The 25,652-nt window shown below is 43.2% G+C and overlaps 1 protein-coding gene across 4 annotated transcripts; it reads right to left on the minus strand.

The window, feature by feature from the left end:
* Window positions 1–913: 913 nt before the first annotated feature.
* SEC16A (SEC16 homolog A, endoplasmic reticulum export factor) lies at window positions 914–25,079 on the minus strand. 4 transcript variants are annotated; one of them, XM_029960489.1, is made up of 31 exons: window positions 22,592–25,079; window positions 21,344–21,847; window positions 20,652–20,797; window positions 18,149–18,234; window positions 17,056–17,191; window positions 16,166–16,364; window positions 14,958–15,135; window positions 14,034–14,176; window positions 13,571–13,632; window positions 13,195–13,333; window positions 12,728–12,970; window positions 12,334–12,431; window positions 11,550–11,631; window positions 11,265–11,382; window positions 10,918–11,029; window positions 10,555–10,660; window positions 9,973–10,113; window positions 9,751–9,864; window positions 8,945–9,146; window positions 8,512–8,757; window positions 7,743–7,831; window positions 7,115–7,273; window positions 6,802–6,879; window positions 6,523–6,579; window positions 5,749–5,860; window positions 5,286–5,423; window positions 5,100–5,200; window positions 4,634–4,708; window positions 3,935–3,994; window positions 2,963–3,037; window positions 914–2,561 (listed from the first exon to the last, which is right to left on the minus strand). In XM_029960489.1, exons 1-31 carry the CDS (start codon window positions 25,067–25,069, stop codon window positions 2,493–2,495), a joined length of 6,546 nt encoding a protein of 2,181 aa, XP_029816349.1. In that variant the 5' UTR covers window positions 25,070–25,079; the 3' UTR covers window positions 914–2,492. The 4 variants fall into 4 exon arrangements, with proteins under 4 accessions (XP_029816349.1, XP_029816348.1, XP_029816346.1 ...); XM_029960488.1 differs by having other exon boundaries at window positions 14,958–15,075; window positions 21,344–25,079; XM_029960486.1 differs by having other exon boundaries at window positions 21,344–25,079.
* Between the last annotated feature and the right edge of the window lie 573 nt (window positions 25,080–25,652).

Genomic DNA, 25,652 nt, shown 5'->3' on the forward strand with positions numbered 1-25,652 from the left:
CAAGCCGCCCCCCCACGGCAACACGGCGCGAGCGCAGCCAGCGCGGGTGTCCGCCACCGCGGGGCCGCCCCCGCAGCCCCCTGGGCCGGGCAGGACGAACCGGGCCCCGGCCTGCCCAGCCCCACCGCACCGCCCCCCCTGCGGGCGGGACGCGGCGCGGGGCTCACCGGCCCTCCGGGGTTTCTCCGCGTTGCCGGCGGGGCTTGGCGGCGGTGGGGCGGCCGTGCCGGGTGCCGGTGCCGGTGCCGATTCCAGTGCGGTGCCGCTTCCCGCGGTTCGGTTCGCCGCTCTCACCCGAGGCCGTGCTCCCGGCCCTCCCTGGCTAGACTGGCGGCGGCGCCGGCCGCCCGCGGGCAGCGCCCCCTGGCGGCCGGAGGAGCGCCCGCCCTGAGGGAATCCCCCAGTCGCGACTGTCACGATACGGGCGGCGTTTAAATGAGCAGCTTAAAGCAAACATTTTACACTCGTAAAAAAAAAAAATTAAAAGTTGCCTGTATTAAGGCTCAAAGCTATGACTTTGAACATTTCACTGATCACGGAATTGCAGAATGGTTCGGGTTGGAAGAGAGCTTAAGAGCCCATCCAGACACCTTCCACTATTCCAGGTTGCTCCAAGCCCCGACCAACCTGGCCTTGAACACTTCCAGGCATGGGACATTAATCTTTTCTAAAGGAAACCTGTGCCAGGGCCTCACTACCCTCACAACCAAAAATTTCTTCCCAACATCTCATCTAAACCTACTCCCAACACACAAGCCAGTTCCAACTCCAAACACTCCAGGCTCCCTTTCCTCACAGGGATCGTTCCCAGATGAACAGGAGAAGTTCCTTCACACGGATCATTCCCAGATGAATAGGAGAGGTTTGTCCACCCAGCTCGCTAAAGCAATAACCACAAGAAGAAAGTAAAATGTGAAAGTGCTCCAGAGCGCAAAATATTTTATTTAAGAATTTACAGTGTCAAATCTTACACTTAGGAAAGACAGCTGCTCCCAGCTCAGAGGGAGCCTCCTTGAATGAAGTTGTTTGGCAGTCTCTACTGAAAGGAGAAAATAATCAGCAGCCTGGCTGGACTAGAGGAAAGCCAAGTGTCTGATTAGGTTTCAATTATAGAAAAGTAAACCACACTGACTGCTGCTGCCCACGGCTGGAATTGAGCATGGACCATCACACAGAGGTTTCTAATCCCCCCCAGCAGCCTTTTACTTGGGCTGGGTACAAACCTTTTGGGACACATGTAAGGCTATCATGATCTCAGAAAAGTGGTGTTATTCAGAAAAAAGAAAAAAAAAAAACAAAACAATGGGGGACCAACACTGGCAATTTCACATTCGCGTTACTTCTACTCCCGGGCAGAAATTCAAGTAAAATCAAACAGTTTGGTGACAAGTTCTAAATAAAATATGGCCTAATGATTTAATAAATATTTAAAGTTTATTTCTCTCTTTGTAGATAATTCAGATTCTTCAGTGAATATAAATGCTGCATATCATGGTTTTCAGGATTTCCTATATTAAACCTAAAGATTTTAAAGTCCATCCGTAGAGGTCTAATCCGCCTACTTTTAGTACGTTTGAAATTCACCTGTTAGCTACTTAAGACCTTGGTTATTTTAGTAATGGAGATTCAAGAACGGATTATTACGCTGATTCTGGCACTCAAAAGGAAAAATAAAAATAAACAAAACTTTCAAGCTGTTACCCCCCCAGTTGCACAGTGCCAGCAGTTTGAGAGAAAGCAAGTAACCGTATTGCACTTAAACGAACACTCACTCATCAAGAGAACAGCATTGGCTATGATACAGAGCTCCTTCCCACTATACAGTTGGCTTTACAAGTAGTCTAAACCACAAACTACATACAGACTAGGAAAGATCCAAATCAAATCAGTATTAGATTACAGTCACAGTTTTCATTCAACGTAGGTCAATTTATTTGGATGAGCTGTGGCCCCCTCCCCGCTCCCAAAAACACACCAGGTGTGAGGCGTCTCCCAGGGGAACAGATCCAGTTCCACGTCCTGGCAAAGCATCACAACTGTGCATGGTCCTCTTAAGGCCACAGTGTTATGTTACAATGTGGACATGTTTTTTTTTCCCCCGCTGGGAGGGGAGCATCCTTCAGAAATTAAGGAATCCCTGAAACTATGCCTTGGAAGGTCACACTAACAGGTTTAAAATAAGGAAAAAATTGCCTATGCAATTTACAAACAGGTTCTGTAACAGACAGCAACTATTTCCTCCCTTGTGTCTATCCTTTATCACAGCAAAGCTATTTCTAGCCAGGTTTTTTAAAAAGGAAAAGTTACATATATTTCATGTTTGGTAATGGTTTTGCGTAGATGAGGTGCAAGCAGGGAGACCCATGAAAAAAATCACCCATCATTACATTTCTGTCATGTCAACTGCAGCTGATACCACGTGCCATAAGGCTGAATAGTTCTTTGCATACTCAGAACATGATTGAGGATTCCAAATTCAAAGCCATTGTGTTCTACTTCAACGTTGGATACTTCCTCTGTCCAATTCTTCCCAGCCTTGAACTTCCAGTGGCTGCAGGAGACTTAAAAAAGGAAGAAAAAAAAATGTTCTGTAAAAGTGTCATGCTGGAGACAAAATACAAAAAATTGGGAATATAGGTTTGAATGGAAATCTGTTAAATTAAACAGGTGTCAGACTGGTCTCTGTGCACATTTAATATCCTACATGGAACAATCCAGATTAAGGTGGTTAAGCACAAAATCATGTTTTGTTCAAAGTGTAGAATCACAGACTGATTTGGGTTGGAAGAGAACTTAAAGACCCTCCAGTCCCATCCCCTTGCCACACCTTCCACTATCCCAGGTTGCTCCAAGCCCCATCCAACCTGGCCTTGGACACTTCCAGGGATGGGGCAGCCACAGCTTCTCTGGGCAATGTTGGATAATGACAATAAGGCAAAGGAAACATGAGGCCTTTACTCACTTGTGCAAATTGAGAGGGATTGTAGAATGGTACTGCTCCTGCTGCAGGTGCCCCCGAGGGTGGTACACTGGCAGGCTGGAGAGAGAGAATACTGCAGTTAGAGAAGGGCAGAGCTTTGCTGCCTCTCAAACATGGTTTGCTGAGTTATACAGAGCAAATATTCACAGGAATAATGCCACCAACATGGAGAGCACAGCATATTGTAACAACTGCAGAGTGCTGGTACAGTTTGCATCCAGATCTAGAATATTACTTGCTTAATGTAGGAATTGGCCAAACAATGCCACACATGCATAAACTGTCAATAGCTCTGAAGATCCAAAGCATGCAAAACCAACACAAGACACCAGTGCAACTTCACTGAATTAGTACCTTCTGCCTCTGTTAGTACACCTTAGGGCTTGCCCCAAAATAAACATTCTATGTCAGGTTTGGCTCTACTAAGAAATATCAGAAAGGTTTGTATCACCCCTTTGTGGTGACCCCACAGCTCTGGAACTTACAGCAGAGATGAAGCATTCCTTTAATTCCTACAGGGACTTTTGCAGATGGTTTATTAGCAATTTGAGACTGGCAGCAGCAGAATGACTGAGTTTTGCTTGTTTGTGTCTTTTTAGATTTGTTGTGTTTGGTTTGGGGAATTTTTTGGTTGGTTGGTTGGTTTTTGTTTAAAATCAACTGACTTCTTTAGTATCTCAGTAAAAAGATGGTGAAATCATTATGTGAATCTCTTAGGAACATAAACAAAAAGCATGCCTGGATTACATGCACTCTCACAAATATACAAAACTGAAGACCCTGTTTGAGTGTAAAAAGGAACACTACATCATTAGCTACTTTTAATGAAATTTCTGTGAAATGAGAAGAGGGGAAAATGACTAAAAGTAGCATTAGTGTTTGAGCAAATGCAAAATAAAGGGGGGGGGGAAAGTAAATAAGTTAACATAAATGAGAATGGCCAGCCACATGTACCTGATTAAAATGCTGGCTTACTTCACGTGATAATGAACTCATTGAACTAGAGCGCGAAAGCTACAAAACAGCAAGAACACACAAATACAAAAAAACACAAATAAAAAAGTCGTCATGCATGTCACTGCCCCAAGCTTTCAGTTGTTTTATTTCATTGTAAAAGTCTCACTGCCAAAGGTTAAACCAACTTCAAGTTAAAAAAAAAAAAAACAAATCAAAACCAAACCAAAAACAAAACGGAAAGCCGGAAGTTAGTTTAAATCAAAAGGACTTCTTAAAGCACAAAATTATGTAGATATAGAAAACATTTAGTAGGAACAAAGGTAATGTTACTCTGCCTGGCACACAGCAGTCTATTCTCCTTGTGTCTTGCACTCAATATTAGTGAAATTACATGCATGCATGGAGGCAAGAAGAGATCCTCAAACTGCTCTCAAATTTTACTCTGAAAAAGGCTCATAAAAGTACTTATATGGGAAAAGGAGATCATATCACAGAATGTAGGACATGGAAATTGAACTTCTCATAGGGGCCTAGAGGTTTTTTTCTCTACAGTTCTGGAGGCATTCATACCCCATCTTGGCTACTCATGAGCAACTGAATCAGTTACTTGTTTTTGATGACCAATAGTAAATCCAATACAAATTAATGCTTAAAATATGCTGTAAAAGTCATTAACTACTTTGCATCAAGCCTTACCTCGCCTGATTGGGAGCCATCAGGGTTTGGAACAGGAAGTCCAGATCCAGGAGGAAGGGCTGCAGGGTTTAAGTACTAAAGAAAAACAAGGCAATTCTGTTTATCATCATTACTACGATGCTATTTCACATTTCTGCTAAAGATCCCACTGAAGCAGAACCTTACAATACATGAAGCAGGTGAAACATGCAGTATAACATTCCTATGTTCCTGGTCCCTTTCCTGGCACATCCTGCACCCATGGAAGCTGCAGCCCTGCCAAATAAGGAAACACAACTTCTCATGGGATTCCCACTTCCATTTTCACTTGCATTTCCCTTCTTCAGTTCTTCAAATAAACCATTAAACCACAATTTCCACAACAGCATTCTCTATGTCTTGTGGTTGTGAAGCTACTCTTTAGAACCACGAGGGGTTTTTAATCAGAAGTCAGAATGTCTTGTAGATATAATTCATTCAAACCCACCTCTGGTTCCACAGCTGCAGCAGGATCTGTGTTGGTTTGGTTTGCAGCTGGTGTGTGCTCTGCTGCACCACTTCCTTCCATTGGCTGGGAATCCCCTGGAACTGGAGAGGAAACAGGATTTAGCCAAGCACACCATACCCAAAAATAGCCATACAACCTCCCTACAGCTGTACCCACGTGACACACCTGAGTTTGGAACAAACACATTGGCAGGAATGGGCATTGGTGCCAAGGGGGCAAACAGGTCTGATGGTGCAGGAACTGCTCCACTTGACTTGGTTCCACCTGGATTCAGGACATCCACGTAACGGGCTCTGCTCCCAGCTACAACAGAAAGATGCAGAAATAACAGAAATAAGCCTTGTGTTTGTCATGCCTGTGACTATTTCAGTTTGCTGGTTAAAGCTTCTTTCAGAATCAGAAAATAACACTCCAGGGACACAAACAGTAACACCCAAGTCAGGAGACAGTTGTGACAGAAGTCACAGTGCGGGATCTAGGCACAAGCAAAGCCAGCAATAGCCACAGCTCCACTGAGTTGCCAGCTGTTCCCAAACAGCTCCAGAGAAGCCCAGACTTCTGTCTTCACATTTTATGCAAGAGAAAATCTGAATTCTTCCATACTTTGAGCATTAATGTTATCTGTTACCTGCTCTTCTGGAGAACATGTTGACAGAGGCACCAGGGGGGCCCCCGGGTCCAGGTGGAGCAGCCTGAGGAGCTTTAGGAAATCCTGTTGGAGGTGGTGGTGGAGGTTTACTCTGCAGGGAGAACAAAAAAAAAAAAATCCAATCTCATCACTGACTGAGAGTTTTAAACCAAGTATATGCCTGACTTCTCCTCTCCTTATTCCAGAGCGCATGAAATTTGGGCTACAAATCAATATTCCCAACAGATATCTCACCTGGGAACATCAATATCTCCCAGCTGATACCTTAAATAATGCCAAGGCATTTCTACAACCTACCTACACTCACATTAAAAAGAAACAACAACAGTGGTTCTTATCATTTGCGTTTTTAGGCAGATCCTCAAATGACAAGGATGGACAGGAAGTGTGATTTTCTTTGCTGTACAAAGCATTACATTTTCAAAACTAGATTCTTCCTACCTTTTTCCCTATATCCTGTTTGCAGCAAGTCAATTTACTTGCAATTGTCTAGGTGATGCCAACCTCTAATGAAGTGATACACCAGACTAAGTGTAAAGCAAATTCCCTTGTAAATTCAATTACAGGTGAGAATCCACACCAGCAACTAAAGATGCAAACATAACCCATTTATTAGTTTCAAGATACTGCACATTTTAACCCAAATGCAGCAGAAGGCAGCTCTTAAGAGCCAACAACAGATTAAAGAAAATTTTGTGCCAGTACAGATTTCCATTTTCCACTTGGAAAAATCATGAGGATTCAGATTTTTACCTCTTCCTCTGGTTCATCCAGATTAACCCAGCGCTGTTTCTGTTCATCCCAAACAATCTACAAGAAAACCCACAGTCAAAAATTAAGAGGTCAACACAAGCTGTTAAAAAAACCCCTAAAAAACCCTGTAACCATTTCTTTAAAAAAAAGCCAGTCTTGAAATAAGCATAATCTTCAAAGTTTTAGAAGCATTTGTTTACTTGTCAGAACAATGTTCATCTGTCATCCAGGAGAACATCTGGAACAAATTCAAGTGTATGAATGTTTTTGTGATCTTACTGATTTGTTCTTGTCATCTGGCAGGTGAGCCTCATTCTTTCCTTTTCCCATCAGCCAGCGAAACCAGGTTGTACCAGTCTAAAAAGAAATTAATCCAGTCAGTTGATTCTCTCCCCACTGTCTTTACAGCCAGATGAAAAGAAACATTCATGCAACAACACATTTTCTGTTAGGGCCTTCAACTCTGAGCCCAGAGCTGCACCTAACAGAAATAAACAGTTAAAACCTCTGAAATCAATTCCCTGGACCAGGGGTTACCACACACACTAACAAACCTCCTCCAGCTGTAACTACCTCAATGATAAAGTTTTACCTTTCTAGGTGCTGCCTCCTTTTTTGTTTCTTTTTTGGTCTCTTTCCCTGCAGGAGCAGAGGGAGGAGGAGAGGGCTGTTTTGCTGCAGAGTTGGATCTCTCTCGTCCCGCAGAATGAGCAGAAGACTCTGAGGTTGTTCGGGATCTTTGTCCATAGCCCTGTTATTACAAATACACAGGAAAGGACAAAAGTTGTCACTTTGTCACAGTTGTCACAGTTGCTGGAGTGATGGATTATATTTCATCTTGCTACACAAATTCCTTCTTTGAAAAGTTCATAATAGGAAGAGATATAAAAGTTCCTAGAAAACAAACTTAAAGATGGATCTTCATCCTGGTGCCTGGTTAGATACAAAGCCAGGGCATAAATAATAAATGTATTTGTATATATTAAAAATATTAAACATAAATGCTTAATAAACATGTAGCTAAATATCTGACACAACATTCACTTTTTATCAAGAATTTCCACAGAATTTAAGACATCTAAATTTCAGAAATTTAATCTTAAATTTGGGGACTTCTAAAAATTAGGCTTCAAGCGTCGCTGAAGAGCCCCAAAATCCTCTTGTGTTTTCATTGTGTTGCAATGCAGCTGCCACTTGATGAAAAAATGAAATAAAGATACCATGCTGGCCATTCTGCCGTAGAAATCCTCCTCTCTCTGTTCAGGGAAGGAATTTTGTGAGGGAGATTCTGGGGCAATTCTCTGCATTCCTTAAAAAAAAAAATAATTTTGTTACTGGGGGGCATAACAACAACAAAAAAAATCAACATCAAACTCAAAAGCCCTCAAGCCTCACTACAGTTTTAAGGCAAAAGTTTTCATTAGTTATGAATCTTCTTCTAGATAGAATATGGTCTTTTAAGGAACATGAACTGCAGTTGCTGTGATTTTTCTCCCCTCCTGCAGGGATTTGTGTTTATTCTAAACACAGGCCAGAGCAGGCTGAAGGATTCAACCATCAGAATGGGGCAGTTAAAGGTTTCCCACATCTCAAACTCAGCTCTGCCAAACCTGTGTATTCCTGTCTTCACTTGAGTCAGGTTCTGCTGTCACTGAACTAAAACTTATCAGGGTCCAAGATGCTCATGGCCACAGGGAGAAATCCCTGAGGCTCCAACCACAGACCTTAGAAATAGAACTGCCAATCCCAGGGATTACCTGGCAGGGTCTAAATCATGATCTGCTGAGTCTGATCTGGCTTAAGTCAAACAAGCAGCATGAAAACTATAACTTTCTACAGATGCTTCCTTACCATTACATGGTGGTTTTAAATCTCATTATCCAGATCCTGACTTACTATTTTCTAAATATGGAGATACTTTGAATTATTCCCCAAAATAATTCATTTCCCTTTTATAAGGAAGGAAAGCTGTTCATTAAGATCCCAGACCTGTTTCCAGGTTTGTCTGCTCTTCTGGCCGTGGTTCAATTTCTTGTGGTGGCCCTCCTGGTGGCAGTGTTGACCCTAAATACAGCGGGGATGGTTCAGTCCCATATGGATTTGAAAATCCTGGAGGTGCGAAGCCAGGCCCTGGACCAAGAGGCTGAGGAGCCACTGGATAGAAAGGGACACTTCGGGCTTCCTGGTCACCAGGAGGAATCATTGCAGCTGAGCCATCAAGGACAGCCTGAGGTACTGCAGCACGAAAAAACCACAGTCAAGAGTTAGAATTAAACAGAAATTCAAGTGGGAACCTTTTACCCTACAAATGGCACAATGCAGAAGTGAAATCTCCCTGCTCCAACCAGCCCCAGGCGGTTTCTGGTATCAGAAACCCGAAACTTTTCTTTTCTCTCTGTCACAAAGGATATGAAACACTGACCTGAAGGCATCAGCTGCACGCTTTGCATCTGTTGGGCCATGTTGGGTAACAAGGATGCCAACAAGGCGTTTTCAGCACCAGGACCCACGTCTCGGCCCCCTCCTCCATCACACTGACTCGCCCGGTCCAGCTCAGAGCTGGGGGTGCTGCACTCGTACGGCGGGGGGGTGGACCTGTCTGTGTTATAGGCTATTGCACCCTCCTGCACCAAAAAGCAAGGGATTATTAACTGCACCACATGTTCAGCTCACAGGGAACACAGAGCAAAGGAAATCTGATGTGTCAAAACAGCACACAGGGTCTTTCAGTGCCCAGTCAAAAAATGAGTTGTCAGCCATTTATGGACCGAGTTCAAACAACTTAAAGGGTTTGTTTTCAAATCGAGGCACAGTTAATTAGCTCAAGGTTCAAATTTCTAAAAGAGCTCTTTGAATAAATGGTAACTGCTTCCCCTCTGTTACAATCTAGCAAAACTAATTCACACACAACTTATTTTTCTGGCAAGCAGATCCCCTGCTTCCAGCAGGAGCTATTACAACCTCATGAGTCTTGCAATTCTCCTTTGCATTATGGTACTAAGAAAAGCCTGTCTCATAATTTTAACTATTCTGTATTGAATCTCAAGGCACTGAAGTGTGGTAAAACCACTTGGTTTAAACCATAACACTTGCAATTTATGACATGAATATGTAAGGTCACTTCATCTGCTTCTGTAATTAGCAGTATAAAGAAAAATATTTTAAAAAAAATGGATTTACACTAATCCTGAAAAGAGAAAACTTCATGTTGAAAAGTACATTCTGTACCTTGATCTGTCCATCCACATGTCGAAGTGTTATCAACCAGGGAGGTTCAATAAAAGATTCCTGTTCTGGTTTTTCCTTTATCTGTGGGTCAAACAGGCGCAGCTGGGATGACATCTAGGGAAAGGAATCATCCAAAGGGTGAGTTCACCAGCAAGGCAACTTCAGCCACAGCCTCCCACCTACAATAGGATGCCACAAGTACTTAATTGTTCCTCATGTTACCTGGATTAGCTGGCCAATCAGTACAGGGGAATAGTAATGTGGATCTTTTAGGACAGTTCTGGAAATCACTTCACAATAATGGAAAGCCTGAGCAGCCAGTCCCATTTCAGCCAGTCTGCAAGCATAGATGAATTTGAAAACCTGGGGGATGCAAGCAGAGAAATAAACCAAGTGATCACAACACTCTGAGAAGTGAAAAAATGAAAGGCAATCTGACAATTCAGCTGGAAGCTCAACTATCCCTTTATCACATTTGTATAGGCATGAAAGGAAATTTAGTGAAAAAGCATTCAATTCTCCTCTTCCACACAATGGAAGTTATCAATTTATCTACAGCTAGTGCCAACAAATGGATTTTTCTTTTGGAATACAAAATTACGATAATAAATTTTAAAATTCAGAAGTTCAGGATGCAGAGATGAAAAAAGTGACAAGGAAATTTAAGTGACAACAGGAAGCAGCTATATGGCACTATGCTATGAATTAAATATTTGCTGTGCTGAATGCAGCACATGAGAGACCAAAACTTCGTGTGAAATCTGCCAAAACAAAACCCAAACCAAAACAGAAACAGCTCTTCACCTGAAAATTGGGCAAGCAGCCAGGCTGACTTCCTAGAGACTGTGCATATTCATAGGCTTCTGTTCTCTGAATGGCTTCATTGGTAGCAAACTTTAAAAATGGTAAACTGTTTGGGAACAGGAGAGGAAAAGTATTAGAATTTATATATGCTGACAATAAACCTGGATCTGTCAATCAGAAATGAAGTCACAAACATAACTCTGTTGACATACAATGTCACTAAATTCTCTTCAAAAAAGGACAGGGTATCAAACAATTCTCTCAAAACCAGCTACTCCTAGTGAGGAGAAAGGGAGCAGAGCCTCTCAAACTTTCATTTTTGCATCTAAAAAGTTGTGTTAAAAAAAAAGAGGAAAGCCAAACCTGTGATTTGATCCAATTAGGACAAGCTTTGTTGTCTTCCTTGTGTAAACTCCAAACCCAACTTGGGCCATAAGGTAACAAAAATGAGCAGCATCCAGCAGGCCTTTAGAAGCTGCAGAGAAAGAAATGAGAGAACTCAGGATATTTCAGTGGCACATTGTAACTCAGTGTCCTGTATTGTTTGGCTTTGCATCAAACACCTTCACCACAGAGACAAGCCCACATAAAACTGTTCCATTTTATATTTTACACAGCAATCACTTGTTTTCAAAAAAATAAGCTGAGTAATAAAATCTTTCAGAAAGCTTTTCCTTCAGTCATCACCCTGTTCAATCCCCAAGAGTTACCAAGAGTGTCTCCCATGGTAGCAATGGTCCTGGATTCCAAGTCCACATTATTGGTCAAGTTGGATAACACCATTGCTAGATGAGGCCTCCAGTCTCCCCATTTCTCATCTCCACAGCACTAAAATTAGAAGAATTACTTAGTCAAATCAGTGACTGGAGCTCTGCATGGGTAAGTGCTTCAGCCTAAAAAGGACCAGAGCAACTTATCTGACATTCTAGGAAAGCACATGGAAAGATTTCTGCTGGGAACTACACTGCTCACTGCAGCTCCCACTTGAATCTTACCGTGGATGCAGCTGGCATCCTTCCAGACATGAGCTGGTAAACAGTCTGCAGAGGGTCATTAATTGGGAGACTGTTGGCAAATCTACAGAGACATTGCAGAGAAAAACAAAACACAAACATGGGGTAAGCAGTTAAAACGTACTTCAACTCTCAGAGGCAATTAATCCAGCTTAGCTCAGGAGGAGGAAGTGCTGTTTGAAAACAACACACTGAATAAGCATTTGCCCAGTGCATAATGTTGAAAACATCACCAGTGAACTGGATCTCTCACTCCAACATCAGTCAGTCCAAGGTAGGAAAACCTCAGGATTCTCCCCAAGCCAGATTATGAGACTTTGTACATGATTTCACAAGCTCAGGAAGCCAAAAGAAGTTCTTCTGTCTACAGACCAATCATGCACAAACACAACTACTTCTTGCAGACAAGGAGGGTGAAGGTACCACAGAGTTATTTGGCTTTAACAAAGCTGACAGTTGGGTTTTGCACAGTATTCTCCAAGTCTGACTAACTGTCAAGCAAGGCCATAGATGAGAGTGATCAAATACCCCTTAAATGAAAGGAGTGGCAGAGAATAACTTCTCAGGTGGAAGTTTACAGCCAGAAGGCCCCAGAATAAAAAGTAACAGATGACAAACGAATACACAGGTAAAATTAAAGCATAATTCTTGCACGAACCACCAAGGATAACTCATGATTTTGACATTAGGATTTCTGAGCACCAAGTCTTTATCTCATTAGCAAAACAGGTAGTCAGATCCTACTAATCAACAAGCAAACCAGTACCTGGTCATCACTCTTGCATGTGTCCTGCTGTCCATTTTGCTGGCAAGTAGCAGAGCATGCCCCCACAAACCATGCTTCATGGCAGACTCCAGAGCATCCTAATAAATTCAGATATTAGTTTCCTGGTAATAGCTTAACATATTGCTCAGATAAGCAATGACTGTTTTACAGGAGTACTTTGTAATCAAATAAAAACATGTTTGTTTAGATAAAAGCTGACACATGACTATGATTTTGTTTTAGATTATCAACAGTAGGGCATAACATTTTGCTTTATCAGGGTAGTGCAATGCCATGAAATAAAATACGCACTACAAGCTGCAAAAATTATTTTAACTGATGCCTATGTGAAAATAATTACATAAAATAGGTTTGGAACACCACAAGCACTCACCTTCTTGCGGCCATAAAGCAGCAACTCCCTGAATCTCTCAGTCTCTTTCTCAAAACTGTCAACTGTGGTTAGAAGATTATCAGTGAGAAACGAGAGCTGGGCTTCACCAGATTCCTCTTCCACTTGTTCCAGAGCCTCATTAGTGAAATCAATGAGATTTGCCTCATTAGGGGATTTCCCAGGAAGCCACACTGTTTTATGATCTCGGAGCAAAAGTTCAGCCAGGTCTGTTCCCACAACAGTCTGGAAATGTACAGAGAAAACAAATATAAAAAAATCTGTTTGCCTTCATTTTATTTGTTACTTCAACAACAATATGTGAATGAGCACCTGAGGGCAAGTGCCCTGTTTGCCTGTGTGAACTATTCCCAGAGAAGCCACTATACACATATTACTGACTTTTTCATAAATACTATTTGTGTATAAAGTATTTTAGGGTAGATAAAAACTCAAGCAGTGAGACATACCCCATTCTGCCTGCACAGCAGTACAATAAAGTCCCAAAGCAGACTTGCAGATTCTTTGTCGATGAGATTTTCATTCTTAAAGCACTGTGAAGCTTTACTTTGTGCAAAATTAATAACATCCACTTTATGGGTCTCATCCCTGAAAAAAAAATTAACAAATTAAAAAGAAAGCTTGTAATGAGACAAATGTAAACATTCAGGTCATTACTGTGATTAGTATAAGGAACATATTTAAAGCCCATGTGTTATTTAAGCAAGTGAAAAGCCACAAATATTTTATTAAGTTTAAGTCCTGTAATTGACAGGCAAAGAAATATTCAATGAAGAAACGAATTCTGAACGCTGAAAGTTATTTCTAAAAATTGTAAGAACATACTTAGCAAGAGGACCAGGAAACGCTCTCATCTCTTCTTGCTCTGGAGAATGTTGTAACATGGTCTAAAACACAAATATAATCCAGAAGAAGTTCTTAAAATATGAACTTTGCTTTTTAACAACAAAACCCCCAGACCTGAACATAACCCATGGTGTAATCAAGCCTTTTGCTCTTAAACAGAACACAAAGGGTGAATTGCAACCTGCACAAGGATAACAAATGATGAAACCTATTTCACATGGAACTTATTCTGTACATCATCCTGAACAAAACCATAAGGAGCTGGATGATCTGATCATGACTAAATCATCTCTCAGAGGAAAAGAACTTTTAAAGCTACTCTTTTATTTATGATTACAACCCAAACAAAGATACATGTAAAAAAAATACAGATAAAAGAAGTCAAGTACCCTCTTTCGCTTCCTGTATTCCACCCTCTACCTTTTTTCCTTTTAAACTTTACCTCCATGCTGTGTATTTCAACCAGAGCTGGCTGGCCCTCAGAAGGCAGGTTTGGCAGTGCTTTTATCAAGAAGCCCCCAGGCCCAAACCTGGCACAGATATGAGGCACTGAAAATTTCTCAGGTGTTGAGGGTCTTAAAGGTGCTGAAATGCGAATAAAAGATAAAGTAAGAACAGGTAACCTGTCTTGCAACCAAGTAAACTTGCTGATGTATTTATCCAATTCAAAAATCCTGCAGTATTAGTGGAAAACATCCTGCCATTCAATCTAGCTAAACTTTGTAAGCAACAATTAATCAGTTCCATTATAGTCCCAAGCACCTAAATAATTCCAAAGTCCCAAATCTGAAGATTTGTAAGAACTAGAATAAAACTACAGAGCTTTAAAATCCACTTATTTTTTTCAATGCAGGGGATTTGACTGTTTGTATCAGACATATTTCTGTGATCTCTGTACAAATACATAAAACGCCCTCAAAGAGCCAGTAATATACATCAAGATATTTTGTAAAAGCTCTTCCAGAGAAGTGTTTTGTTCTACATAAAAGGGTAAGAAGAAACTATGGAAAAATCTGAAGTTTAGGTTAAATTTCTATCATTCCCAATGAACCACAACCACTGCATCTAAAAATCTATCTAATGGAGGTTCACAGTATTTAAAGCAAACACTGTCTAGAACTCCTGATCTGTGATACACCCAGGTTTCAGCAGCAAGTTAGCCTTTACTGAAAAGGAAATAAAACTTTGTTCATGTGAACATACACTGTAAAACAGCATTTTATCCTGTTAACAGGCTCACTGAATACAGGAGAGGCATCTCAAAGCATCTCATACCCCACAAATATTCCCAGTAGCACAAAATACTATTGGTAGAGACCCTCCCAGGCACAGTTCCTCCCCTCCTCCCTCCCCAGCGTGCCCATACCTTGTTCCACAGCTGCCCATCCAGTTTCAGCTGGGTAGCCATAATCTGGAAAGGGCTGTTGTCCATCAAAGCTGGCATCATATCCTCCATAGGGATAATCTGCGTGAAGGGACACTGCCTGGGCAGTGGTTTCATAGGCATTGGCCGTTAGATCGTGGTTACTCCTATAGAGCTGGCTCTAAACAGAGCATATTAGTGAGTGTTAGAGAGCAGGAGGTTACACAGAGCAAGCAGGACTGCAAGCAGGACTGCAGACTGTGAGCATCCCCCCTGACAGCTTTGATTCTGTTTGTAAACCAGGTTTACTGCACCACTGCCTTAGAGAAAGCCACCCTGTGCTGAAGCAACATGCTACAGAAAAGAATTGATATATCTCTCCCTTACTGCTTTTACCACCATTTGATCTGTTCACATCTAAGTATGTTCAGTTCTCTCGTGAGACTTTTTATGTGCTTGTGTCAAAAGTAAGATTATAGAAGGAGTTGTGTTATCAACAACTGTGGGTCAGAATCAAGGTTCACCTCTGCTGTAACAGACAAAAAATCTCAACTCATTAAACCTGACAAATGCCTAAATGACTTCAGGTGCCTAAAGATTCATGACTCAACGATCTCCAATATTATACTACTTCCAATATTACTAAATGAATTGGAGTTCAGACTGGAAAACCACCTAAACTTCCAAGAAACACGACAAACCAACACATGAAACTACAGGTAAAACGACCCATTCCACTGGCAAAGACTACCTCAAAAACTAGCCAAATATTCTCTGAGGTTTTCAGGTAAATGTACTCGTGGCACAAGTGGATGAGTAATCAGTTAGACTTGGTCAAAATAACATCATACAAATACGAAGTTAGTCCTTTAACAGCTCCCAAGTTCAGTAACAATTTCATGCTTGTGATGAGGAAAACAAGACACAAAGCCAGGCACACAGTCCACTACAGCCAAGCACAGGGAAGGTAAAGATCTCACAAACAGCAAATGGACTCAGCAGAGGAAATTTTCCATTGTGTGAATTTGGTTAAAGTTCTCATGACAACTGTGACAAACATTAAGTTCAAAACTACATTTCAAAAACAGCTTTAACTTAGAGAATAAAAGTTTTCAAAACACACACCCCAGAAACAATTTCACATTTGCAATGTGAAAAAGAGAGGAAAAACTCAGCTGGAACGAGACGTGGCGTGTCCAGCTGGAACTCACTTGCTGGGAGCGGGAGCTGAAGCTGCTCTGGTGGCTGTGGACGCTGCGGGAGCTGCGCAGGCTGTGCCCGGAGTGCTCGCTGTGGACGCTGCGCCGGTCGAACTCGTCTCCGTAGGGATCCCTGGGCGGCTCCGAGTCGTCGTCGAAGCTCCCGGTGAAACGGGGGTCGTACCTCCAGTTGTCCTCGTATCGGTCGCTCCTGGAGAACAAACCGAAAATGAACCCAGGCACCCATACCCCTGAGGGGAGGGACTGTCAGGGCAACTGTGCCTCACCTCAGAAGGGCTTTAAATCACTGCCTAGGCTGAGGTTGTTATTGCAGTAAACAAACTGAGAGTTCATCCAGAATATTCCAGATCAAGAGCAACAACATACTCAGTCTGTTCTGAAAACCCACAGAACGTTCAACAGGTCTGAAAACAAGTTCTGCTGCCTTAAATCCTTTCTTTAGAGTGATGTGACAGATCATCTGTTCTTCCCCCATGACCCGTTAAAGCTGCAGAAAGGACTAACAACACATATCTGTGCAATGTGTAACACTGCATTTTAATAGTCTGTTACAGAGAATGTTGAGGGAATTTTACTTATAAATCTGCATGATACCCTGAAATTCTGATGCCCAATACAACCATCATATCACTCATAAATTCTGAAGGCCTTGGGGTAGATCTTCAGAAAATAAACTAATATTTCTATCAGTGCACAAGCAGAATCTCAGCCTTTGCCTTAACATTTATTGTTGGAACTTAATTTTCTGGTGGAACATTTGACTATGGGAGTCTCAACCCTGAAGAAACCAGATTCTCCACCTCCTCTCAGACACAAACTCAGCCTTGTGCTGCCCCAGGTCTGGAAAGAGCATTGAGAGAACATGGATTGAATGGACAAACCTGCTGCCATATGGATATGCTTCTCTCTTCTGGTAAGGGTTGTGTTCAGCATCATACCAATACCTCTGGTCATAACTCCTGGGATCTCTGTACCTGGGGTCATAAGCTGATGGGTACCGTTCCCAGCGACTTGGATCTTTGGAAAAGAAAAAGAAATGGTTCAGAAAAGAAAAAGAAATGGTTCAGGAAAGAAAAAGAAATGGTTCAGAAAAGAAAAAGAAATGGTTCAGGTGTTGGAAGCCGCTGTCTATAACCTTTTTCTATTATTTTCTATTTAATTACATACTGGTTTGGTCCTGAAGCACAGAGCAAAGCCAAAGTGTTTTAGTTAGAAAACAAACAAACAAACAAAAAAATCAACATCACCCCTTTCAGAAAAATATGGTGCTTATAGTTATCTACTCTTGAAGGGACAGTGTTTACCATCAGACAGATCTTTATCGACATCTTTAAAACTCAGTCCTAATATTTGTTATGACACTCACAGAACCTTTGTGATCAGCCTGCAGAGCCTCATGCCAAATGTCTCAGGATGTGGACAGATGTTGTTTAAAATCCTCCCAGGCACTAGAGAAGCAATTACCCTCAGCCTGCCAAGGCCAGAGTGTCTCAGTGAGCACTGAGATAATGATGGACAAAACCGAAAGCCAGTCATGACTCAACTTCTCTCCACACCCACCTAAAATTCACTTCACAACTCTGCCTGCAGGTCACACACCAGGGACACACCCCAGAGAATGGCAGGCTTGCCACACTTTGAACAAAACTATTCTTTACACTTAGAATGGTGTGTTTTCACAAAGGAAGGGATGGTAGTGAGGAAAAAACCCACTAATTTTATCTTCTATTTACTACTGGTACTGAATAAAAAACATACAGGAAGGATGGCCAGGTATTATGAACTGAAGTGGGCCCAAAGATCAATTTTCAGCAAGTGTAATTTTATTCTTGCTGGCTGTGGAAAGGATATCAGTTGTATTAACATGGAAAAGTACAAGAATTCTCTGATCTTAAAGTTCCTCTTCCCCATAAATCATTGTTTAAATCTGTCATTTTCTACAGAAAAAAAATAGAGTTCATTTTGACAACTTACCTCCATAATCATACGAGTTTGAGTAATAGCCTGAATAATAATCACCCCATCCACTTTTTCCATAATAATCTTCTGAATACCCTTGCCTGAAAGAAAGCACATAAGTATAAAAAGTTATTATTACTCCTTTAATATCTTCTGAAGTCAGCAGGAGATAGGAAGAGCTGTATGTCACCACTGATTAGGGAGTTTCATACTTAAAATAATGCATTTCCAGGAAATCAAGGAATCATAAAATTAAGACTTTACAAACCAGTATGTCACTAAATTGTTGAGTGTCATGAAAAGCTGACAGCCCTTACTACACAATAATTTAGTGTCTTTGTAAACTGTTTTGGTGATAAGTTTAATTACTTACAGACAATTAATCACAAAAACTACTGCTATAATTAGCATCCTTTGAAGTGTCTCAACAGAGAACTTGATAATAAAACAATTAATGAAATAACAGCTCCTCCAACTTTAGGAGTGTTTTGTTATACTTCCTGTGGTGAAGAAAATACTCATTTACAGAGCCCATGTCAGAATGCTGATTGTCCAAACAGCACAAGCAAAAGAACCCGACTAAACCAACACATCAAAGTAAGAGTCACTGTATATAAAAAGATAATAAAATTCTCCTGGTGGGAAAAGAAAGATGTGGCCATTACTTGAAAAATTATTTTCTATTTTTAAGTCATCATCCTACAATTTCTGAGAAATGCCAGAAGATGAATGTTAAATGAAGAATGCAGCATGAATGTACACATACAGGTTATGTACACGTGTACATATACATGTATGTTTGTACCCACACAGGTGTATGTACACTCAAACACACATGTTCACACACACACACACACACAGAGGAGGTAAAGATATTTAATGCTGGTGTGGGATGATGGGAACTTTCACTCTCCTCTACAACTGACAGTGCCAACTCCAAAGTGGCCAAGCAAGTCAGGGATGCTCCTCCCAGGAGTGTGGGAAGGCTGCTAACACAGCACTTACTCTGCAGAGGAGGAGGTCTGATCTTATCAGGTCAGGTTTATCCACCCAACCAAGTCTTCCCAGTCTCCTCCAGAGGGATCTCAGTCCCTTCCCCAAACAGAGTTTACAAGGCTGTATCATCAATCCTGCACATCAAGGACAGGTTCCACACAGAGCTCTGGTGCCCTGCAGACACCCCACAGCCCACATCTGACTGCACTGGCAGCCACACACAGCACCAACACAGCTACTGGTAACGGGCTTTGATCTGCCAACACCACGTACAAGAACCTCAACCTCTTCTAAAAACACTACATAAGAAGAGTACACACCAGGAACTGCTACTAGGGGTTATCATCTCATTACAAATTCTCACAGTACACTTATATTCACTTAATAAAATGATAGAAGTTATCACATGGAGCTACAGCCATCGTTTCGTGCTCCTCGAGACCAAAATACATCTCTAATCTTCTGGAGGTGGAAAGCAAAATATTTTATTTTTAATTTGATCCCTGCTCCATGATTGAACTACCAACAACAGACAAACACTACAAAGGGTTTCATCATTTCCAGACAGATAACTGGAGTTTCTCTGTTGGACAAATGGAACCCCCTCCCCAGCAGATAACAACAGTGACATTTTGTCACTACTTTGAAGTTCATACAAATCACTTATACAATAATCATCAAAAAGCAGCAATCCCTGGAAGGTAATTTGCTGCTTCTTGCTTGAGAAAGACTAGAGATTTAATTTCTGTTTTTATTTAACATTTTCAAGTAGCATCTAAACACATTGTTTCCCTCTCTCGAATTTTTTATTTCCTATAATCAGACAGATCAATGCTTTTAGTTTTTCCTATTATTTAAATTTTCCTCTTATTTAAGTTTTCCTATTCAAAACCTGCAGTGAAGTCAGTGGGTGGAATATGCCCACACAGCTCCTTTCCTACACAGACCACAGCCTGGGAGATTTGTGAGAAAGCTCATCCATAGCTGAGGGAATTCTCAGACAAATGAACCTGACACAGCACCAGGATGTTGTCACCTGACTCACCACTCTCTCTTCTGGACACCTCAAACACTGTGGATCATTAGGCCACACTTACCACAGTCCTTCCAAGGTAAATCCCACACCAATGTGCAAAAGTGCCATTTATTAACAGCACGAGTGGCCACTGCTCAAGTGCAAGCCAGAAAATAAATGAGTATTGATTAGCAAACCCATGGCCTGCACTTCTCTTTCACAGCACAAACCTCAGCATCGAGGCCAAGGCAGTGACTTCCTGCCTGGCAGAAACACCACCAACCCCCAGGGAACTGAAGGAAAGCATCAAGGAGGCTTTGGCAACAGAAAGGGCTGGGGAATTGTATCCCTTTCAGACCCGGCGTTTGATCCCGCCCGTTCCTCCAGCAGCACACAAGGAGGGTTTGAATTCCTCGCTGTGCCTTGTGCTATAAAACTTCAGCAGGAATCACCACACTCCCTGCTCCGGGGTATCCCAGATCTTTACTCAATTCAGGAATTGCATACCTAGAAGAGGGCCTGTCGGAGCAGTGGCTGGCTCTGGAACTGGGACGCTCCGGCTCGGGATACCGGTAGCTCCCAGGCTCCATGTAAGCTGTGCTGGTGCTGTCGTAGTGCCGGTACCGGGGGTCGTACTGTCCATAGCTGTCCTCCTGGAAAACAGAGCCACATCCAAGGGAAGAGGCTGCACACCTCCCAAAATAAGCTAAAACCGAACAAACCACCACACACACCACAACTGGGATACCTGAAGAGAGGCAGATCAATAAACTAGAGTTTAGCTTTCAACACCTGTTGTGGCAAATTATATTTCAGTCCATTAATACCAAAAACTTAAGAAAAAAAACATTACGTCTGGACTAAGGGCAGTTCAACCACTCTACTAAACCATCAAGCAGAGAGAAACCAAATTTGGGCACCTGGGCAGCCAAGACACTTAAAACTGTCAACTTTTTCCAAAGAACCAAACAAATTGCTATGAACTGACACCTGTGCCAACTGGAACTGGTATCAGCAGCTACTTTTGTTTTCATAATCTTTGCAAAGTAAGTTTTGTTACTGCCATCTGGATTCTCCCTACACGTAATGAGAACGCTCTCCTGAATGTTTATCATGACACGACTGTCCTAAGTCATCATTCAAAGATGAACATTAATAACACATACTAAAGGGAGAGGAAGGGGAAAATAAAAATTTACCATGTAATAAAGGTGAGCTGCTGTCCTGGGGTCTGCAGGAGGATAAGGCGGCGGATACGGAGGCTGATAAGCATCATAAGGGTGTCTGTAGTAGTAGTAAGGGTTCTGGGGGGGACCAAAGGCATCCTGAGGAGTCTGAGGCAGGGATGGACGCTGCGGGTCCTGCTGCACGCTGGGTGTGCCTGACTGACTGGAGGTGGCAGAGGGGGTTGTGGCAGCTGGAGCACCCGGCGGCTGTTCCGGTTTCCCAGGACTCGTCTGGTTGTACCTCGGCTGGGCCGAACCTGCTTCCTGGGGACCCCCAGGCTGAGGATGGTTACCCGGCCCCTGGTTCTCCCCCTGCTGCACGGCTTTAGTCCCTGTGGAAACCTGGGAGTCTGGAGGAGCCGAGGCCTGCCCAGACGTTGGCTGCTGCGTTTGAGCTGCTTGCGTTTGTGGCTGGGGTGGCAACGCTCCCTGGGCAGCTCTGTCTGACGCAGCCTGATGCTGCACATCTTTTGTCACCTGTTGATAGAAATGTTGTTTGTCAGGCACCTCGGGGCGCACCTGAGCAGCACCACCAGCTGCCTGCTGTGCTGGACCACCAGGCTGATTGTGTGCCTGGACAGAACTACTTGTGCTGCTCTTCTCTGACGTCCGTGACACTGTGAAGTCGAGCACTCCAGCAGCTTCTTCTTTGCAATTTGAGTGGTTTGCAGGATTATTACCCTGTCCTATGGAATTAACAGGGGGCACTGGTGCACTTCCACTGGCACTGGGAAGATTTGTCCCAGGAGGAACAGATGAGTTAGACCCTGGCTTGCCAGCAAATTCAGGAACAAAACCTTCCATATTAACATTCTTTTGCCCTTCTGGAGCCAAATTAAGAGGAGTTTTCATAAGCAAGTTTGCAGGCTGATTAGAAGCAGGATCAGAGGAATTAACAGGGCTTTGTAATAAATTATGTTTTAACAGATTAGTATTTGGAAGTGCATTAACTAATAGAGATCCAACTTGCATCACAGGTAATGCCATGTTTTCCCCACCAGCATGTGAAGTTTGGGGACCCATTGCAGGTTTGTCCCCAACTCCAGAGTCCTTCATTGGCTGATTGTTTTCATTGTTGCTTAGCTGATTAGATAGAGAAATAGAAAAATTAATTGGCTGAGCCAAGTTATAGCTTTGATTAGGCTGAGCAATCAGGATAGGTTGATTTTGCAAAGACTCTGTAGGTGGAGAAGACAACAAACTTGCATAACCAGAACTTGCCTGAGACTGAAGTGCCTCCTCTTCTCCCATTTTGGGAGGATTCTCAAGATTTTCAAAAGTTATATTTCCATCCTGGGAATGCTGCACAGCAATAGTCCCTGGTTTACATGGCTGTTGATTAGACAGAACTTCTTCTGGTGGTTGGATGACTTCTACAGTCTGTTTGGCAGGTACATACACTGCAGGAGCAGCAGGAGCTAGAAGCACATTTCCCCCAAAATTGGGTAACTCGTTATGAGCCCACAAAGTTGTTGCTGGGCTATCACACTTCTTAACTGCTCCCTGAGCTCTTGTTGAGGACCGTCTCTCGGATACTGATTGGATGTTTTCCACAACAGGTCCAGAGTGCAACATATTCCCAGCTTCACCAGAGCCTGCAAGAGGCAGTGGATGTACCTGAGGCATGAAAATGGTTTCCAGGTTATCCGGTGGCTGTTCAAGGTTGCCTGGGGACGCAGCTGGCACAGCTGCGCTCTTCTTGATATTCTTTTGGTTTGAGTGGTTCTCCCTCAATTCCACCACCATCTTCGCTTGGTCGATCTCTGCAGGTTTTATACCAACTCCATGGGATCTCACAGGTTCAAAAGAACTATTTGCACTTGTCTGAAACACTCCCGTAGGCTTAGGAGGGCTTGGAGTTGGAGGCTGGGATAGATTCCCATGGTAGTTCTTGCTCAGGTTTAGCTCACCTGAGTCCCCTCCCAGAGGGGAGGAGTCAATCTGTTTGAAGAAGCTGGCAGAGGATTCCTCATCAGGCTTCCCACTTTCCTGCTGGATGAACGTACCGACTTGCTCCGGAGGCCGTGCTGAGCTGGAAGTGCTCCTATGGCTCATGTTGCTGTAGTTGGAAGATACACTGTCTGGTCGGACAGGATGAGGTAATGAATCGGGTGCCTCCAAGTTTGGTCCTCCTTCAGCATGGCTCACAACAGCATTCTTTGGAAGCATCTGACCTGGGAAGGATCCGTACCTGTACGGATCAGGACCAGCAGCAGGGGATGAAGCACTGATGTTCTGTGGTTCACTGGGCAGCACTTCCTGGTTCTGAATGCACTCCAGGTTCTCCACGTTTTCATACTGGGACCCAGCAGCCGTGTCACCTACATGAGCCTTGTCATCACCAACAAACAGACTGTGCTTCACGGCCTGTGCCTCCTGATGACTCACAATTTTTGGGAAGTACTGGACATCCATTCCTTTCTGTACCATCTCACTGGCTGAACCTGTACCGACCGGTGCCTGAGAGAGAACATTAGTTGCCACCTGCTGAGGATGCACTGGCTGGTGATACAGGGATGCCGAATTTGGCTGACAAGCATCAAACTCTGTTTTCTCCATCATGTAATTTTTTTCAGATGAAAGTATTTCTTCATTTTCTGCCTCATCCCCTTTGAAAAACATGGACAGAGTTCCTGAATCTCGATCAGTGGGAATTGATCTATTTGATGTTTCAGATATAGCTGGAGACTGGTTTTTGGGGTTATTTTCCTGAGCTGTGGGAGGGACAAAACTGGAGTCTTGCAAGGGTGGCTGTGGGTAAAACTGTTCCTGGTAAGGTTGACTTAACCAAGGGTTAGTCATTTCTGTGTTCTGCCTGAACACACTTCCAGGCTGGATGCTGTTCATGTGATGACTATTTGCAGAGCCATTTCTCCCATTCTTTTCACAACCAGCAGATAAAGGCGCTTGTACGCTATTTTGTGGAATACCTTGGTGTCCAGGGCCCTGCAGTACATTTGTGTGTGGAGGAGGGTGAGAAGTGCCGCCAGAAGGCTGAGAAATGTTCTGACTGTCAATCTGAGGAGACGGCTCAGGGTAGGGCACAAAATTCCGAACTGGAGACTGCAGGTTCCCTTGGCCAGGCCTCCACTGGGACACAGGCTGCTGGGGCGGTGGGGGGAAGAGCGCTGCCGTGCTGGGTCCTGAAGGAACGTCATTTGGATCTCTGCCAACATCCTGTCTACCTCCAGGTTTGTTTGATGCAGACACCACTCCAGGATGCACACTGAAAGAATTTTCAACTGCTGCTGTCGTGTTATAATGCAGAGGCACCGCAGGCCCACGGAGTCCGGGATCCGCGCTGGGATGCGCTTCCGCAGCACTATTTATAACATACCCCGGGGACGGAGAAGGAACTGGAACATTAGAAAACGAACTGGGACTTACTCCTGGTTGAGACACAGGAGCTGGTAAAGACATGTGTGGTCCATGGGGATTGTCCCCTGCACGTGAGGGTGACGGATGCACAAGGGCCGGCTGCGGGAACGGCAGCGCGCTGCCCTTGGATGGATTATCTAAGGGGGGGCCCTGTGGGGTTTGTCTGCCAAAGGCAAAGGGGTCTGTCACGGGCTGCACCGGGGCAGCTGCTGCGTTGGCTCGTTTGCTGAGGGGGCTGTTCCTCCAGTACATGTTCCGAGCGATGCCGGCGGGAGGAGGAGCCGCTGCTCCCGCCGGGACAGGCTGTGGGGGCTGCTGCATGGTGGCCTCCTGCGGGTCACGCCGTGACACACTGGATGCTGCAGACGGATTTCTTCTCCTGCCCTGCTAAGGCAAAACATGACAAAGTGAGTCTCCTTTCTCACAATACCTGCAGCACTTGAGCAATTTTTATTCTAGAACAAATATCCCCCCTTTCTCCAGAACGTGTCAGAAATTAACACACAACATTGTATTTCTTCCATTTGTATTTCCATTGTATTCCCACTTGTACTTCCAGTATTAATGTAGTTTAATGCTGTGTGGTAACAATGCACATCATTCACCAACTGTATTAACAACCAGCTTCATGTAAGAGTAACTGAACACAGTTCAGACCTATTCTAGTGTTAAACCCTTGGACTGCTACAGCACCAATGGTATTATACTGTTACATTCCCCAAAATTTGTTTGAAGCAGAAATATGCATCAGCAGCCAGCCTACAACAGAACCTGCAAGCACTATGTCCTGCTTAATTCACTTGTGAGGAGATAAGAAGTTATTATCTAACTCTAATTCAATTAGAGATGATCTTCAGCTCTGCTGCACTGGTGCTCCATGTGAATGGAGCTTTTCACAGGTAAG

The sequence above is a fragment of the Manacus vitellinus genome, unplaced genomic scaffold, assembly GCF_001715985.3.
Source record: "Manacus vitellinus isolate BGI_N305 unplaced genomic scaffold, ASM171598v3 scaffold_27_pilon, whole genome shotgun sequence".
In the NCBI taxonomy this organism is placed as follows: Eukaryota; Metazoa; Chordata; class Aves; order Passeriformes; family Pipridae; genus Manacus; species Manacus vitellinus.